Source organism: Halichoeres trimaculatus, unplaced genomic scaffold (assembly GCF_033239565.1).
Source record: "Halichoeres trimaculatus isolate MK-OKI-2021-1 unplaced genomic scaffold, fHalTri1.1 fHalTri1_scaffold_1, whole genome shotgun sequence".
NCBI classification, from domain to species: Eukaryota; Metazoa; Chordata; class Actinopteri; order Labriformes; family Labridae; genus Halichoeres; species Halichoeres trimaculatus.
In genome coordinates, this window is record NW_027437179.1 from 42,641,883 (window position 1) to 42,657,746 (window position 15,864).

At 39.6% G+C, this 15,864-nt stretch overlaps 1 protein-coding gene across 16 annotated transcripts in view; it reads left to right on the forward strand.

Annotated features, from left to right (window-relative positions):
* The window catches only part of ptprt (protein tyrosine phosphatase receptor type T), a 486,185-nt gene that overhangs the window by 218,336 nt on the left and 251,985 nt on the right, over positions 1–15,864 (forward strand). For all 16 annotated transcript variants that reach the window (XM_074668102.1, XM_074668200.1, XM_074668208.1 and 13 more), the window contains exon 11: positions 12,515–12,624. In XM_074668102.1, the coding sequence (XP_074524203.1) occupies positions 12,515–12,624 (110 nt within the window). The remainder of the gene's footprint in view (positions 1–12,514; positions 12,625–15,864) is intronic.

Sequence of the window (15,864 nt, forward strand, 5' to 3'; positions counted from 1 at the left end):
AACCCTTTGATTCCTGCAGAGGAGACGCTGTTTCTTCTGTTTTGATTAATTTCTCAGTGGATAATCAAATTCTCGATGCACTCAAAAGCACAGAAATCGAGCAGGAAGAGACTGTAAGAATCTAATTTTTAATTATAGTTATAACTTTTATATAATGTTGTACACTGCTCGTCTTTCTAAATTACATGTTTGGATTCAAGAACACCCTCCTACTTTAACTCTCTGGCGTGAAAAACTTTAACATTACTACCATATGAGAGACTCCATCATGTACTGGACAGAACACTGGACATTTTTGTTGAAGACTGGCTTCCTCTAAAGAACTATTTAGGATTTGAATGGTTATTAAAAAAAAAATGACTTTGGTGGTGATGGTTCTGTGAACTCAAAGATTGACATCCCCCCAGAAACTTGATTTCTTCTTCTTCTTTTTCTTTTTCTTTTTATTCTATTTTATTTTATTATTTTTATTTTATTTATTTTTTTTTATTTTATTTTTTATTTTATTTATTTATTTACTCATTTATTTATTGTTTTTTTATTATTGTTATTATTATTATTATTATTATTATTATTATTATTATTATTATTATTATTATCATTATTATTATTATTATTATTATTATTATTATTATTATTATTATCATTATTATTATTCGTAAATTAAAATGACAATGAAAATAAATCGTTTAAAAAAATAATAATTTTTATCCTGATTTGGCCAAATGTAAACCCAAAGATGGATTAATTCATGAACAAATTAAAGCTCTTGCCCTGGTCCTGATCCAACGTTGCACAAGAGAGCTGTTAAAGTTTTCATTTCGAAGAGAAAATCGTCAACTTTAGCAGACATTTGTGGCCACCCCAGATGAGTTACAGAAAACCCATTTATAACTTTTAATCGTCAGTGTGTCTACTATACAAAACAAAAATTTGATCCTGATCTGAAAAAATCTGTTTGACAAGTTTGTTCAAATAAGAACCCTTTAAATCGTCAAAATCAGATATTTAACCACAATTCCAGGACTTCCTGTTCTGAATTTACTATGATTGTTTGTGGCTTTTTTGAAGGTCTTGCCATGATAGTTGTGCAAAAAAGAATTCAAGTAGCTGGAGGGGCTGCATTTTTCTTACCTAGAGGGCGCTGTAGAGTTAATATCTGCATGAAAACACTGGAAACATGGATTTTTCACCATAACTGAATCTTCTGTGAAATTTAGTGAGTGTTTGAGCACGTTTAAGGCACTTATTTTGGGGTTTCAGAGGACACAGAAGATAAAGTACAATACTTTCTTGGGTTTTAATAGGATCCTCGCCATCCTGTGGTCGAGCTTGGGCCTTGGAGCTTGGGTTGATAGTTTCAGAGTGCATGGGTAAATGTCTTTACAATATTACATTAAAACATCTCTTCGTGCATTATATTCCTGAAATCTGAACAGATTGACCCCAATGGGCAACGAAGGGTTTAGAAAAATAAAGCTCATGTGGAAGCTGTTCGTTGATGAGTTGGCTGCAGAAAGATCTAAAACCAAGTACACATCCAGCAAAAACAAAAACAGACTTTACAGCCTTGTTTTCTGACTTTGGGTTAATAAGATATTAGGATTGTTTGATCGTCGTGTCAGGGACACAGGAACAAATGGGTGACGTCATGGAGACTGCGTCCATGTTTGATACAGTCTATGGTCTACCCTGGGGTCTCCTTCTGGATGGGCACTCCTGAAACACCTGGAGTTTCAGCAGCTTTCCCACGAACCTTTCATGGATGTTTGAGCCCTAAACCCTGTCTCTAACGCCCCGTTTCTCTCTAAGCAGTTTAGTGCAGCTCGTCTCAGTACATCACACATTATGTGGCGTTTCCTTTGACTAAAACCAGGACAGGTCCTCAAATCAGCGACCCGTACCGTCCCACTCTTTGGTTCCCTTCTGTTGAGACAGCTCATTTCAGCCATTTCTTTTGGTCACTACCCAAAACTCGTGACTAAAGGTGAGGGTTGGGACATAGATTGACCGCTAAATTAAGCCTTTCCTTCTGGCTCATCTCTTTCCGGTGTAGCAACTGCATCACTGCCAACGCCACCCGATCTGTCTGTCGGCTTCCTGCTCCATTTTCCCCTCACTTGTGAAAAAGACCCTGAGATACGTAAACTAAACTCCACGAGGGGCAAAGACTTCTCCCAACCCCGGAGTAGGCAGTGACCCTTTTCCGTCTGAGAGCCATGACCTGAGACTTAGAGGTGCTGATGTTCATCCTATTCCGGTTTTCATTTTTATATTTGATTTAAAAAATAAACAAAAAAACATGCAATCAATAACCTCCTGTAAAAAGATCATGGCGTCCTCCCACAGCATCCATCTTTAAAGGTTTAGTCCGTCACATCCATCGCTGCAGAGTCATGCTGCATCTCTATCCAGCAGTTTTTCTAAACTTCATGTTGTCTCTTGTTGTTTTGTCCGTCTGTTCACAGAGACAAATGACAGTTTATATCCACTCACACACACACACATCCACACACACACACACACACACACACAGGGAGAAAGAGAAACATAAACAGAGCCCAGCCTCAGAGATATATGTCATGACCACTCATCGTACACACCAGCCTGTTAACCTGAGCGTGAAACACCTATTCATCAGGACGCTGTCAGGTCGGCTCAGCTCAGACGCCTTACAGCTCCGCTCTTATTTCTCTGATCGCACAGACTCAGACCAACAAACACGACACAGCAAACAACAAGACACATCATCTGACTGAGTTTAAGAGCAATGGTCTCATTTTACTAACGCTAAAACAATCCATCCTCCATACGCGTCAGAAAATAAATAAAACCAACAAGAAACGAACAGATCGAGCCAGCGGGGGGTGAGAAACCCACGGTCTCTGAGCTGTAATTAGGTTTTTAACGGTGGTGTTTGGAGGCTTTAAAGACAGAAAACATCTCAGTAATCATCAGGGTCAATGTGTTAAACTCTGCCCTCTCAAAGTGCTTCTTTACGTCTCTGACAGGCTCTGATTGTTGATCTGTGCAAAACAAAAGCTCCAGACTTCACTGACAGATCAGCTTCCTGCAAAAGACGGTGGCCTTTCAGCTCCGCGTTCAGCTCCATTATTTCTCAAATCTGTGCTTCAAAAATATATATTTTTACACATAAGCTTCACAAAATGTCATGAATATAGAATATTATTTTTGAAAATTAATGAAAGATATTTAATCCTAATTTCATGGCAACAACGAGCATTTGTTACAAGTGCTTTGGAAAAATTCAGGACAAATGAAGCGTTTGTGTCTTGATTTTAGGAAAAAACAGTCTGTTAGCTTACACATGAGCCACATCAAGCTGACAAGTCCAGAAAAACAGCAGGGCCAAAATCTAAAAACGGCTTATGGAATGTCACTTTTTATATAGCAGCATCTGCTGTTTGCTAAGTGACACCTGCAAATCCATAAATTACACCTGACAATTGTCAGTGATGCCTGCCAGTCGTACAGTGACACCTACCAATTACCCAGCAACACCTGCAAAGACAACTGATACCTGCCAATTCCTCAATGACACCTGCCAAATGCTTAATGGCACCTGCCATTCCATCAGTGACACCTGCCAATCACTCAGTGACACATTCCATTCTAAAACTGATACATGTTAGTGCTCAGTGGCACCTGCTATATCATCAGTGACATATGCCAATCACTCATTGGCACCTGCCATTCCATCTGTGGCACTTCACAATTAATCAGCCACACGTGCTTTGTCCTTAGTGGCACCTGCCATTACATCAGTGACACCTGCCATTCTGAAAGTGAAACCTGTTGGTGCTCAGTGGCACCTGCTATATCATTAGTGACATATGCCAATCACTTATTGGCACCTGGCATTCTATAAGTGACACCTGCCAATCGCCCAGTCACACCTGCTATGCCATTAGTGGCACCTGCCATTTTATCAATGACACCTGCCATACCAGAAGTCACACCTACCAGCTGCCCAGTGATACCTGCCATTCTATGAGTGACACCTGGCGATCACTCAGTGGCACCTAGCCTTCTATAAGTGACACTTTCTAATTTTCAGCCACACCTGCTTTGCCCTAAGTGCCTTAGTGGCACCTGCCATTTTATCAGTGACACCTGCCATACCAGAAGTCACACCTACCAACTGCCCAGTGATGCCTGCCACTCTGTGAGTGACACCTGGCAATCACTCAGTGACACCTACCATTCTGAAAGTGATACCTGTTGGTGCTTGGTAGCACCTGCTATATCTCTAGTGACATATGCCAATCACTCACTGGCACCTGCCATTCTATGAATGACACTTTCCAGTTGTTCAGACACACCGGCTGTTTCCTCAGCAGCACCTACCATCCCATGAGTTACACCTGCCAATTGCTCAGTGACACCTTCCATACCAGAAGTCACACCTACCAACTGCCCAGTGATGCCTGCCATTCTGTGAGTGGCACCTGACAATCACTCAGTGGCACCTGCCATTCTGAAAGTGACACATTCCAAGTGTTTAGCCACACCTGCTATGCCCTCAGTGGTACCTGCCAATTGCTTAGCGCTACCTGGCAATTGGGTAGTGGCACCTGCCATACTATAAGTGGCACCTGCCAATCGCTTATTGACACCTTTAATTGCTTAGTGACTGGGAGGGAATTACTGTAACTCTTTCATTCTTTGAAATCTCATGAACATGATCATGGTCCACCTCTTGACACATCTATAAACTCAATACACTGCAACTGTCGTAGCGCCACTCCACTGAGTGATTGGCAGATGGCACTGGACAATGGCATGCCATAGGCTGTTTTTGGATCTTGTCTAGAGAGATCTCTGATTTCAAGATATCCAAAGCCAAAATGGCGCTCATATTATCCTCTCAGAGCTTTTTGTCTTTCGATATATGAGACATAAAAGAAACTTGTTTAGTTTTCTGTTTTTGCAGTGTAGTTTCTGAAGCAGTCTCGTTGCACGTCTAACAGATGAACTAGAAATCTGTTTCCCTCCAAAACGAGCAGAAATGAGGGTAAACATTGACCTGAATGTTCAGGAATGAAAACATGTTGGCTTGTTTTTGATGGCTCTCCTGATAAAAAGCAGCTCCACTTGTTTTCATCCCTCCAGCTTGATATCCTGTCAGCGGTTAAGCACTTTTCAAAGTCAAACAGCAGATATTAAATATTAAAGTAAATCCCGATGTTGGTGACATGTTTATATCCTTATAAATATCCCCACTGCCATGAAAGAGAAAAATAGATCTCTCCGTTCAAAGGACAATCACAGGCAGTGAGATTTTTATAATCCTTTTATCTTCAGAGCGCCGAGTCTTTGTAAAGATCACAGAGGAAGAAAAACAACAATCGCAGGCATCAGTGTCTGCCGTTTGACTTTTATTCTTCCTCAAAGCTGTCAGTCGGAGAAAAACAAGTTCTTCAAAGCGCCGTCAGAGGAGCGGATCATCTGATCTCTTATTTACTTTAATCACTTTAACCCGTTAATCAGAGAGAAACACGAGGAGCGCGGGGAGGCTGAAAACGCTCACAGTCAGTAAACTTCCTGAAGGGGTCACGCTCCAAACACGGTCAGAGTGTGCGTCTCGTTTCTCTGGTGATGTTTATTTTACACCGAGAGAAACGACACGTGAAGGATTTTCCTCCTGAAAACAAGATGTTCCTCACATCCACCATCTGCTTCCTCAGAAAAAAACAAAACCACGAACACTTCAGCTCACAAACACGGCTCAGGAGGTAACAGATCTGATCAGTAATCCTCACATCTCAACGTGTAATTTAATCCTAATCCAGTCCAGAGGCGCTGCTTGTAATTCCTGCTCCCTTCCTGTTCTTTAAGATGAGTTTCTTATTTTTTATTTTTCCCAGAAAGCACAAATCTCCAGCAGCATGAAGAAGTCGTTTGTAGGAATGTTGCTATAACATGAATTATGTCATGTTCTTATACGTGGACATACGGCGAAATGAGGCGTTACAATCCAGACTGAGATATACATTGTCTGGGAGAAAATGAAATGTGCTTTTTAAATGTGACTGAGAAAAACCAGAGTAACATATGTGATGCTTTATTTCCACAAACAGAGAAAAATTTCTGATTTTCCTGCATTAAATACTCATCTTAGTCCAGGGGTCTGCAACCTTTACTTTCCCAGAAGCCGTTTGACCTCAGCTCACCTGGATTAAAGTCATTCAGGAGCCACAAAATCTACTTTATCTTCACAATAAAGACAAAAAAGTGTATGAAATTCTATACAGTTAAAATCTAGTGAATAATTATCTATACAAGTTTAGATGTATTTATTTTTTTAAATTTACAAAATTGTACAGCTGATGACTTAGTTTTTAATATTTTAATAAATTTTCAGATATTTATTTTAAAAATTAATATTAAAAAATTTGCCAAAATTTTGAATTTAAAAGAATGCAAAAATAAAATAAGAATTAAATATATTTGCAAAATTTTAAAAAAATCAAATGTTAAAAAAAGAATTAGAAATTTCAGAAAGTTGCAAAAATAAAAAATAAAAAAATCTTAAATAATTAAAAAAAATGGTAAAATGGTAAAAAAAAAAAAATAATAAATTGTTGAAATTTCAAACCTTTCAAGAAAAAAATCTCTCAATCATGTATATTAATCCAGCACATTGTCAGTTAAATGAATCCATCCACACAGAATTAAAATCAGTATTTTCTTCCAGATGAGTCTTTTTGTAGATGTAGTTATCTTCCCAGGGCTGTAAAACTTGAGGTTAGCCACAGGTGCATGGAAAGTTGGTGGGCTGTTGATGTTGTAGGAGGTGAAGTAGAGCGGTGGCAGGCTTTATTGACAGATGGGATGAAGATTTAGTTCAACTAAATGTTAACACAGGATTTTATTTAGTGTCAGTGTCTTTAATCGTCAATACCCTCTGGAAGAAAAACAACAATTCTTTATTTCAATGATATGTTTTTACAGCACAAGGAGCAGCAATATATATTTTTCCCCATTTTTTTGGCTGTCTTTTTGTAAATTTTTGTTTATCTATTTTTTTACTTGTTACGAGCAAGCTACACCGAATTTTTGTCTGTAAATAACCTTAAAGAAGACATTTTTCTGGACTGGTCAGGTGAACATGGCTCATATTAAGTCTAAAAAGACATTTTTAACTGAAAATAGAACAAGATTTCTTGATAAGATTTCAGTTTTTTTCCAGTGAGTCAGAGCGTTAAGAAACGGTGTGGCTTTGTCTGTCTGTCTTAACCAGAACTCTGCTTTTGCTCTCCATACAGACCACTGACAAATGATTGGCTATTTAGATCCTGAGTGTTTCTTCTCAGACTAAAATTTAGACTCAGGTTTAAGGTTTTTTTGAGGCTGATAACCAATTTGGGGGAGATAGAAAAGCAGAATTTGCAAATATGAAGGTAACTTTAGGATTTAATCCAGGCTAGATTGAGTTGAGCTTAATGAGTCAGTGTATGGTCACTCGTAAGGTTTTTGCACGCTGAGTTTTTGCGTTTTTTGGATCCTAAATCCCCCCCAAAAAACGTTAAGCACAGACACCTTGAACACTGACACCGATGCATTGATTTTGTATTATTTGCGAAAATTCCAAATAGAAGAAAAATGGAGTCACACACACACACAGGCACACACAGGCACACACTCGCACACGTACACAAGTCTTCATTCATCACCTAAACATCGCCAAAAATATGAAGAGAAAATATGTCAGAAAATGTGATGTTGCAAGCAGCCTACATCGTCTCTGAAATACCCAGGAAATGAGCAGTGCAAATGCTAAAAATCAAAAATAAAAATAGTGATGGATGAAAGTTTCGGATCGAGTGTGCAAACAATTTATTTTCCAATGTGCGTAAGTTTCAGACGAAAAAACGGACTCAGTGTGCAAAGACCTTAAACCTGCTTTGGGCAACCGTGGCATTAATGTGGGATTTTTTTAATCCATCTCCTTTTTCCTTTGATTTGGAGACGTTTTACAGCAAAGTAGCTGTTGTTTAAGATAAGATAAGATCAACCTATCAAACTTTATTTATAAAGCGCTTTTTATGCACAATAGTAGCAACACAAAGTGCTTGATGAAAGAAAAGAAAACAAACAAAAAAATAGTAATACTAACCATAAACGACCTGATAAGCCCACATAAACACACAGACAAAGATAATATAAGATAAGATAAACCTTCATTGATCCCAGGGGGGGATGATTTTGTTGCAGTGTGCAATAAGTGAGAAGTAAAGAGCTGCAGATAGAGAAACCAGAGACAGAGAGCGTCCTGCGCAGCTTTAAAGTTCATCAACTTATGATTAATGTGAAACAGCTGTCGTTATCTTTTCAATGAAGCCTGTTTTCTTCTGTTCAGCTCCCGAGGTGTTTATATACACACACACACACACACACACACACACACACACACACACACACACTCAGACTGAGTCACAGGAGTCTCTTACATCCAACACACACACACACACTCAAAGGCACCGCCCAGATGTACAGGTAGATAGTGCACATGAAATAAAACACACACACACAGACACACACCTGGGTGAATGATAAGGTGTTAAATAAAAATGGCAGCGTCTAATTGCGTTTCTTTGTTGCTGTAATTTGATCTGCTGCACAGTCGGAGGTCTAATCAACACCTGAGGATTACTAATCAAAATGTTCTCCAGTCAGACTGCTGACGGCCCGCACCCTCCCTCTGTGTGTGTGTGTGTGTATGTGTGTGTGTGTGTGTGTAAAGTCATGTCTGTAAAAACAGTTTCGACTTCCCTCTGTGGGCTCCAATTTGAGTCTGTTTCTTAAACGTGTAATTGAACACGTCATTTATTAAACCTGCAGAAACCAGAAAAACAACGAGCTGGAGCCGAGTTTCTGAGAGGAAGAGTCAGAATTTCAGACAGGATGCTTTTGTTTTTAACTCCAGGTGCTACTTTTGCAAACTCCTGCTAAGCTAAGTGCTAAGTTCAATGCTAAATGAAGCTATGGATAAAACTAAACTGCATGCTTTATTTCATGTGCACTACATTCTGGGTTAAATTATGCTGCTTTAAGCAAGTCAGCGAAGCTATGTGCTAAATCCAAGCTATACGCTCAGCTACACGCTAAAAAATCATGCTAGAGTAGGCAAGTGTGCTAAGCTATAGGTTTCACAAGCTACATTTATTAACTTTATGTTAGGTTAAGCTAAACTGTATGCTTCCAAGTAGGCTAAGCTAAGAGCTTTACTAAGCTACATGCTGAGCTTTAAAACCAGGCTACACAGAACTATATGCTACACTTAGCCAGTCAGCTATGCTACCAGCCAAAACAAGATGTATGCTAAGCTACATGGAAGGTTAAACAACACTGCATGTCAGAATAAGCAAGTCAGCAAAGCCTTGGGCTAACCAAGCTACATGCCAAGCTGTACACCAGGATAAACTTAACTGCATGCTTCTATGTTATGGGCTTAACTTAGCTACATGCAAGGCTAAATTATGCTGCTATTAGCAAGTAAGCAAAGTCATGTGCTAAACTAAGCTATATGCTCAGCTATGTGCTCAAAATGCATGCTAGAATAGACAAGAGTGCTAAGCTATGGGCTCCTCAAGCTATATGCCTAACTTTGTGCTAGGTTAAGCTAAACAGCAATCTTCTGTTAGCTATTTGGCTAAGCTAAGGGCTTAACTAGACTACATGCTAAGCTGGAAACCAGGCTGCACTAAACTATATGCTACACTTAGCCAGTCAGCTATGCTACCACCTAAATCAAGATACATGCTAAGCTACATGGAAGGTTAAATTATGCTGCTATAAGCAGGTCAGAGAAGTGATGTGTTAAAACAAGCTATATGCTCAGCTACACGCAAAAAATAATGCTAGAGTAGGCAAGTGTACTAAGCTATAGGTTTCACAAGCTACATGCTTAACTTCATGCTAGGTTCAGCTTAACTGTATGCTTCTGTTAGCAAGTTGGCTAAGCTAAGGGCTTAACTACTACTACTACTACTTAACCACTGCCACATTTTGAAAAAAATACAATCTATTCAGCTTTGAAAGTTACATGCAGTTTTCTTTCCTTAAATTAGTTTTTAAATGTATCAATGATCTTGCCCCTGAACCCTTATCCAAATTTATTCAAAGGCAGAACAGCAGCAGAGTTACAAGAAGCAAGGTGAATGGAAACTGTAGCATACAAAAATGTAAGTCAACATTTGGACAATCAGGTTTCTCTTTTAAAGGCTCTAAACTCTGGAAATCATTACCAACCGAAATCAAACTAATCACTGACTCAAAACTCTTCTCTACACAGGTCAAGAGTTGACTAAAAGCAAATTAGAACTGTGATCATTCTTAGTTTGCCACATTTTTTTAATTTATTTACTTATTTTGAACTGGTTTGTGTAATTACTTGTTTTGATGTGAACATGTATTTTATTGTTGTTTTGTAAACTTTTTTATTATTCTATGCTGTAAGATGTTGTACATTTTATGACTTTTAAAGGCCCAACTAGGGACAAGAGTTGGAAATTAGCATTTGCTATAAACTCTGTGCAGCACAATAGATTCATACTTAGTGATGGAACTATGTTAAACTGCGTCGTCCCTATTAATAAATAAATTCAATTCAATTCAACTACACTACATGCTAAGCTACATGAAAGGTTAAACAAAATTGCATGTCAGCATACGCAAGTCAGCAAAGCTTTAGGTTAACCAAGCTCCAGCCAAGCTGTACACCAGGTTAAACTAAACTGCCTGCTTCATTAGCAAGATGGCTAACCTAAGTGCTTAACTAAGCTACATGCTAAGCTGGAAACCAGGCCACACTGAAGTATATAAACTAAACTAAAGTAAACTATATGCTACAATAAACGAGTCAGCTAAGCTATATGCTAAACCAATCTATGTGCTAAGCTGGGTTAAACTAAACTGCACGATACAGTTAGGAAATTATATATTTTATGCTTAGATTAGACATAAATTAATGAAAGAAATATGTGTGTGTTTGTCGTTTGCTGTATGAATCAGATGAATGAGTTTTTAAGGAAATTAGAAACAGAAAAGTCTGTTTGAATATCTGAGTGAGAAGTTAGAGCTCCAGTAAAAGTTTCTCCTACCAAAAGAAATCGTCCATGCTTTGAATCTTCACGTCAGCACAGCTGAGCTTCCTTACGTTTGAAAGAAGAAAGGATAAAGGCGTCCAGTTTCAGCTGAAAAAGAAGAATTGTAGAGCAGCTCTTCTCTCTGCTCCATTCATCTCATGGATGTTTGCTAAAATCAGTTTTTAAGTCTCGTCAAACAGCGCGCACACACACACACACAGACAGCTCCCTGATCTAGTCGTCTCTCTGTGATGTTCAGTCCACTTCAGATCCTCTGTTTGCCAAACTGAACCCTCTCTGTCCCTGAATCTACAGCCAGCTGACGGTCACAGGGTCACAGGGTCAAAGGTCAGAGAGGGCACAGCCTGCTGGAAGAGAATCAAGAGAAGACAGGAGGAAATACACACACAGTCACACACACTCCTGCATTTTGACACAATAACAATCAGATGTTCCTTTGAGCACAGTTTGTCTTTCTCCTTAACATTTAGATCAATTCACACCCCTCAGTGTGTGTGTGTGTGTGTGTGTGTGTGTGTGTGTGCGAGTGTGTGTGTGTTTGACAGCTTCACTCGCTGACAGTGTGTCTGACACTCCTCCCGTCTGTGTCGACATAAAATGTGTGAACGTCTGTCTTTCTCTTTCTCACACACACACATTTCTGTTGCCAGGTAGATTTACCATAATAACTCTGAGTGTGTGCTCAGTGAGTTGCGTCATGTTTGTGCGAAAGTAGGTTAAAATAAACTTTCAAAGCAAATGAATTCAGCTTCTAGTGTCATATATCTCGTATACAACAACTTCCTGTTGATAAACGGAGGTTTCTACATCCCTCAGCTTTTGCTCAAAGAAACAGTTTGACAGAGCCGAAGCTGCAGGTGAAAGTTTCCCCTGACAGGAGACAGTTGCTCCATTGACTTTGGCTCAGTAATTGACTTTGTGAGCTAATAGACTTTTAGTTTGAAGCTCCGCGTCCAAATGAGTTGATTTGGATGCAGAGCTCCCAGCGGTTCGTCTGGAAATGTTCTCATATAGCTGCAGAAAATCAGTGCGGGCTGCTGTCGTCGTGTCTCAGCAGTCGTTCCATTAGTCAGCGTCTTCAGGGCCGCGTCAACATTTATCTCTACAGGACGTCATTACTGTGTGTCCGGCTCCTCTCGGCAGCGGCGCAGGAGAGAGGCCTGGTGTAACAAATCACATCTGAGCTGTAAACGCTGCAGATTCACCGCCCAGGAAAAATAAACACATTAAATCTGTTTTTCTGCTGTTTTCTCACTGTATCTCTATGAACAACGATCTGCATGTAGGTAGAGATATAATCTCTCACTACTGATGCTTTCGAGTGGTAAACAGAAGTTTCTTTGCTGATCTCTGGTCTTAAAGTGTCCTCTCTGTCTCTGCAGTGCCCGGCTCGGTGCCGATGGAGTCTCTGCAGAACACGCCGTATGAGGAGAAGATCTTCATGCAGTGGAAAGCTCCCAACGAGACCAACGGGGTCATCACGCTCTACGAGGTCAGTCAGAGAGATTTAATAAGACTCTGTGTGACGCGGCGAGGCCGAGAGGTGCAGGCTGCACCGAGAGATGGGCGTGTGGGAGACGAATGAGCTGAAGGAAACCTGTGTTTGGTCTTTGTGGATGTGGATCATGGATTCAAAGTGGGACTTTCCTCGTTACGTGTGTTGATGATGATGATGATGATGATGATGATGATGATGATGATGAGCAGTCTAACAGTCAGACAAACTCTGAATCAGAGGTGCAACAAATAACGACTCAGTAAATAAAAGAAATTTACCAATATTGCAAATGTGACATTGATGCTAAGCTAATTAAGCTAAGTAAAGGTAAGTACTGGGTGCAGAGCTAAGTGCTCAGTTCAGTGTTAAATGATTTTATGGATAAAACTTAACTACATGCTAAGTTACATGCTAGGCTAAATTATGCTACAATAAGCAAGTCAGCAAAGCTATAGGCTAAACCATGCTACATGCTAAGCTGTACACAAGGCTTAACTAAATTGCATGCTATAGTAAGCGAGACTGCTAAGCTATGGGGTAAACATGCCACATGCTAAGCTATATGCTAGGTTAAAGTAAATTTCATCTTACAGTTAGCAAGTCAGCATAGCTATGGGCTAAACCAAATTGCATGCTAAGCTGTACGTAAGGCTAAACTAAATTGCATGTTTAAGTTACAAAGTCAGTAAAGCTTTGGGCTAAACCAAACGACATGCTACATGCTACATGCTACATGCTACATGCTACGTTAGACCAAACTGTGTCTTACAGTAAGTAAATCAGGAAAGCTATGTGCTAAAGCAAACTACACGCTAAGCTGTACATCATGCTAAACTAAATCAAATGCTACAATATTAAAGTCTGCTGAGCTACGTGCTAAGATACACTAAATTAGATTTTACAGTTAGCAATTCTACTATGCTATATGCTAAACCAAGCTACATGCCAAGCTGTACACAAGGCTAAACTAAATTGCATGTTAAAGTTAGGAAGTCAGTAAAACTTTGAGCTCAACCAGGTGGCACGCTAAGCTACATGCTAGGTTAAATTAAACTGCATCTTACAATAAGCAAGTCAGCAAAGCTATAGGCTAAACCATGCTACATGCTAAGCTGTACACAAGGCTTAACTGAATTACATGCTACAGTAAGCAAGACAGCTAAGCTATGGGGTAAACATGCCACATGCTAAGCTACATGCTAGGTTAAAGTAAATTTCATCTTATAGTTAGCAATTCAGCATAGCTATGGGCTAAACCAAACTACATGCTAAGCTGTTCATCATGCTAAACTAAACTATATGCTACAAAAATTAAGTCTACTATGCTATGTGCTAAACCAAGCTACATGCCAAGCTGTACACAAGGCTAAACTAAATTGCATTTTAAAGTTAGGAAGTCAGTTAAGCTTTGAGCTCAACCAAGTGGCACGCTAAGCTACATGCTAGGTTAAATTAAACTGCATCTTACAGTTAGCAAGTCAGCAAAGCAAATGGTAAAATGGTCGTAAAGTGCAAGGATCCCAAAAACATCACATCCAAGCTCAAAGAGGGAAAGTTGTACTGGAAACACAAAAGGGCTAAAGCAAACTACATGCTAAGCTGTACCTAATCCTAAACTAAACCATATGCTAAAATAAATAAGTCTGCGAAGCTACATGCTAGGTTAACCTAAAATTCAGCAATTCAGCAAAGCAAATGGGCTAAACAGAACTGCATGCTAAGCTCTGCTCCAGGCTAAACTAAAAATTATGTTCCGTAAATAAGTCTGCTCATGTATAGGCTAAACCAAGCTAAACGCTACACTCTAAGTGCTAGGTTTAACTAAATTGCATCTTACAGTTTGCAAGTCCGCTAAGCTATAGGCTAAACCAAGCTAAATACTATATGCTTAATGCTAGGTTAAACTTGTTTGCATCTTACAGTTAGCAAGTCTGCTAAGATATGTGGTAAACAAAGCTACATCCTAAGCTAAATGATAGGTTAAACTAAATTACATCCTACAGTTAGCAAACTGGCAAAGCTATGTGCTAAACCAAGCTACAAGCTGAGCTTCATGCTAGGTTTAACTAAACTGAATTTTACAGTTTGCAAGTCAGCAAAACTATGTCTAAATCAAGCTAAATGCTAAGCTACATGATAGATTACACTAAATTACATCTAACAGTTAGCAAGTTGGCAAAGCTATTTGCTTAACCAGGCTACATGCTAGGTTAATTTTTTACTTCATGTTAGAGTTAAAAAGTTAGTAAAGTTATGTGCTAAACCAAGCCACATGCTAAGCTACATGCAAAGTTAAATGAAACCGCATTTTACAGTAAGCAAGTCAGCTAAGCTATGTCTAAACCAAGCTAAATGCTAAGCTACATGTTAGGTTACACTAAATTGCATCTTATAGTTAGCAAACTGGCAAAGCTATGAGGCAAAACAAGCTATAGCTTTGCTGCATGCTAGGTTAAACTAAACTGCTTCTTACAGTTAGCAAGTCAGCTGAAATATGTGCTAAACCAAGCTACATGCTAAGCTCTACACCAGGCTAAACTTAACTTTAATTTTTCCTCCAACATTTCCAAACCCAGTCAGCAGTTTGTGTCCAGACTCTTTAACAGAGGTGATAACTCAGCCCTGAGGTGGTTTTGGAGGCCGTAGTTTGGACTTTAATCAGACGCCGTGATGGATCAGGTAAAGGTCGAGGCTCTGTGACGGCGGGTTAACGTCCTCTGAATCAGACTCATAAATCTAACCGCAAACTGACGCTCTGATCCCAAACACCAGACTGGATCAGAAAGTTCCTCTGTTACCTTCATCAACACCCAAAGACAGGCTCTAAACTCTCCGAGGCGTCAGCTCAGCGGGGGGCTTATTCAAGTTTAATCCCACACATCAGTGCCAGGTCGCGTTGCTATCAAATAAAAAGCTTCTCCAGGAAGAGACGCGCGTGCTAATACGACATTAAATATGAGGAAGAGGGAGTGGATTCATGTGGAAGGAGGATAAAAGCAGGAGAATGAGGTGGAGGATCCCCTGACAGCGCTCAGACAATGTTTGAGAGACGTGTGTGTGTGTGTGTGTGTGTGTGTGTGTGTGTGTGTGTGGATTTAAGAGTGTGTGTGGTCACAGACGGTTTCTTCAGGTTGAAGTTGTGTTGAGCCTTCGGTCTAATGAATTATTGACCCGTCCTCCGTCTCCTGTCTGCCTCTTATATCAGAGCATCAGGGAGCCAGCTCACACCCCGAC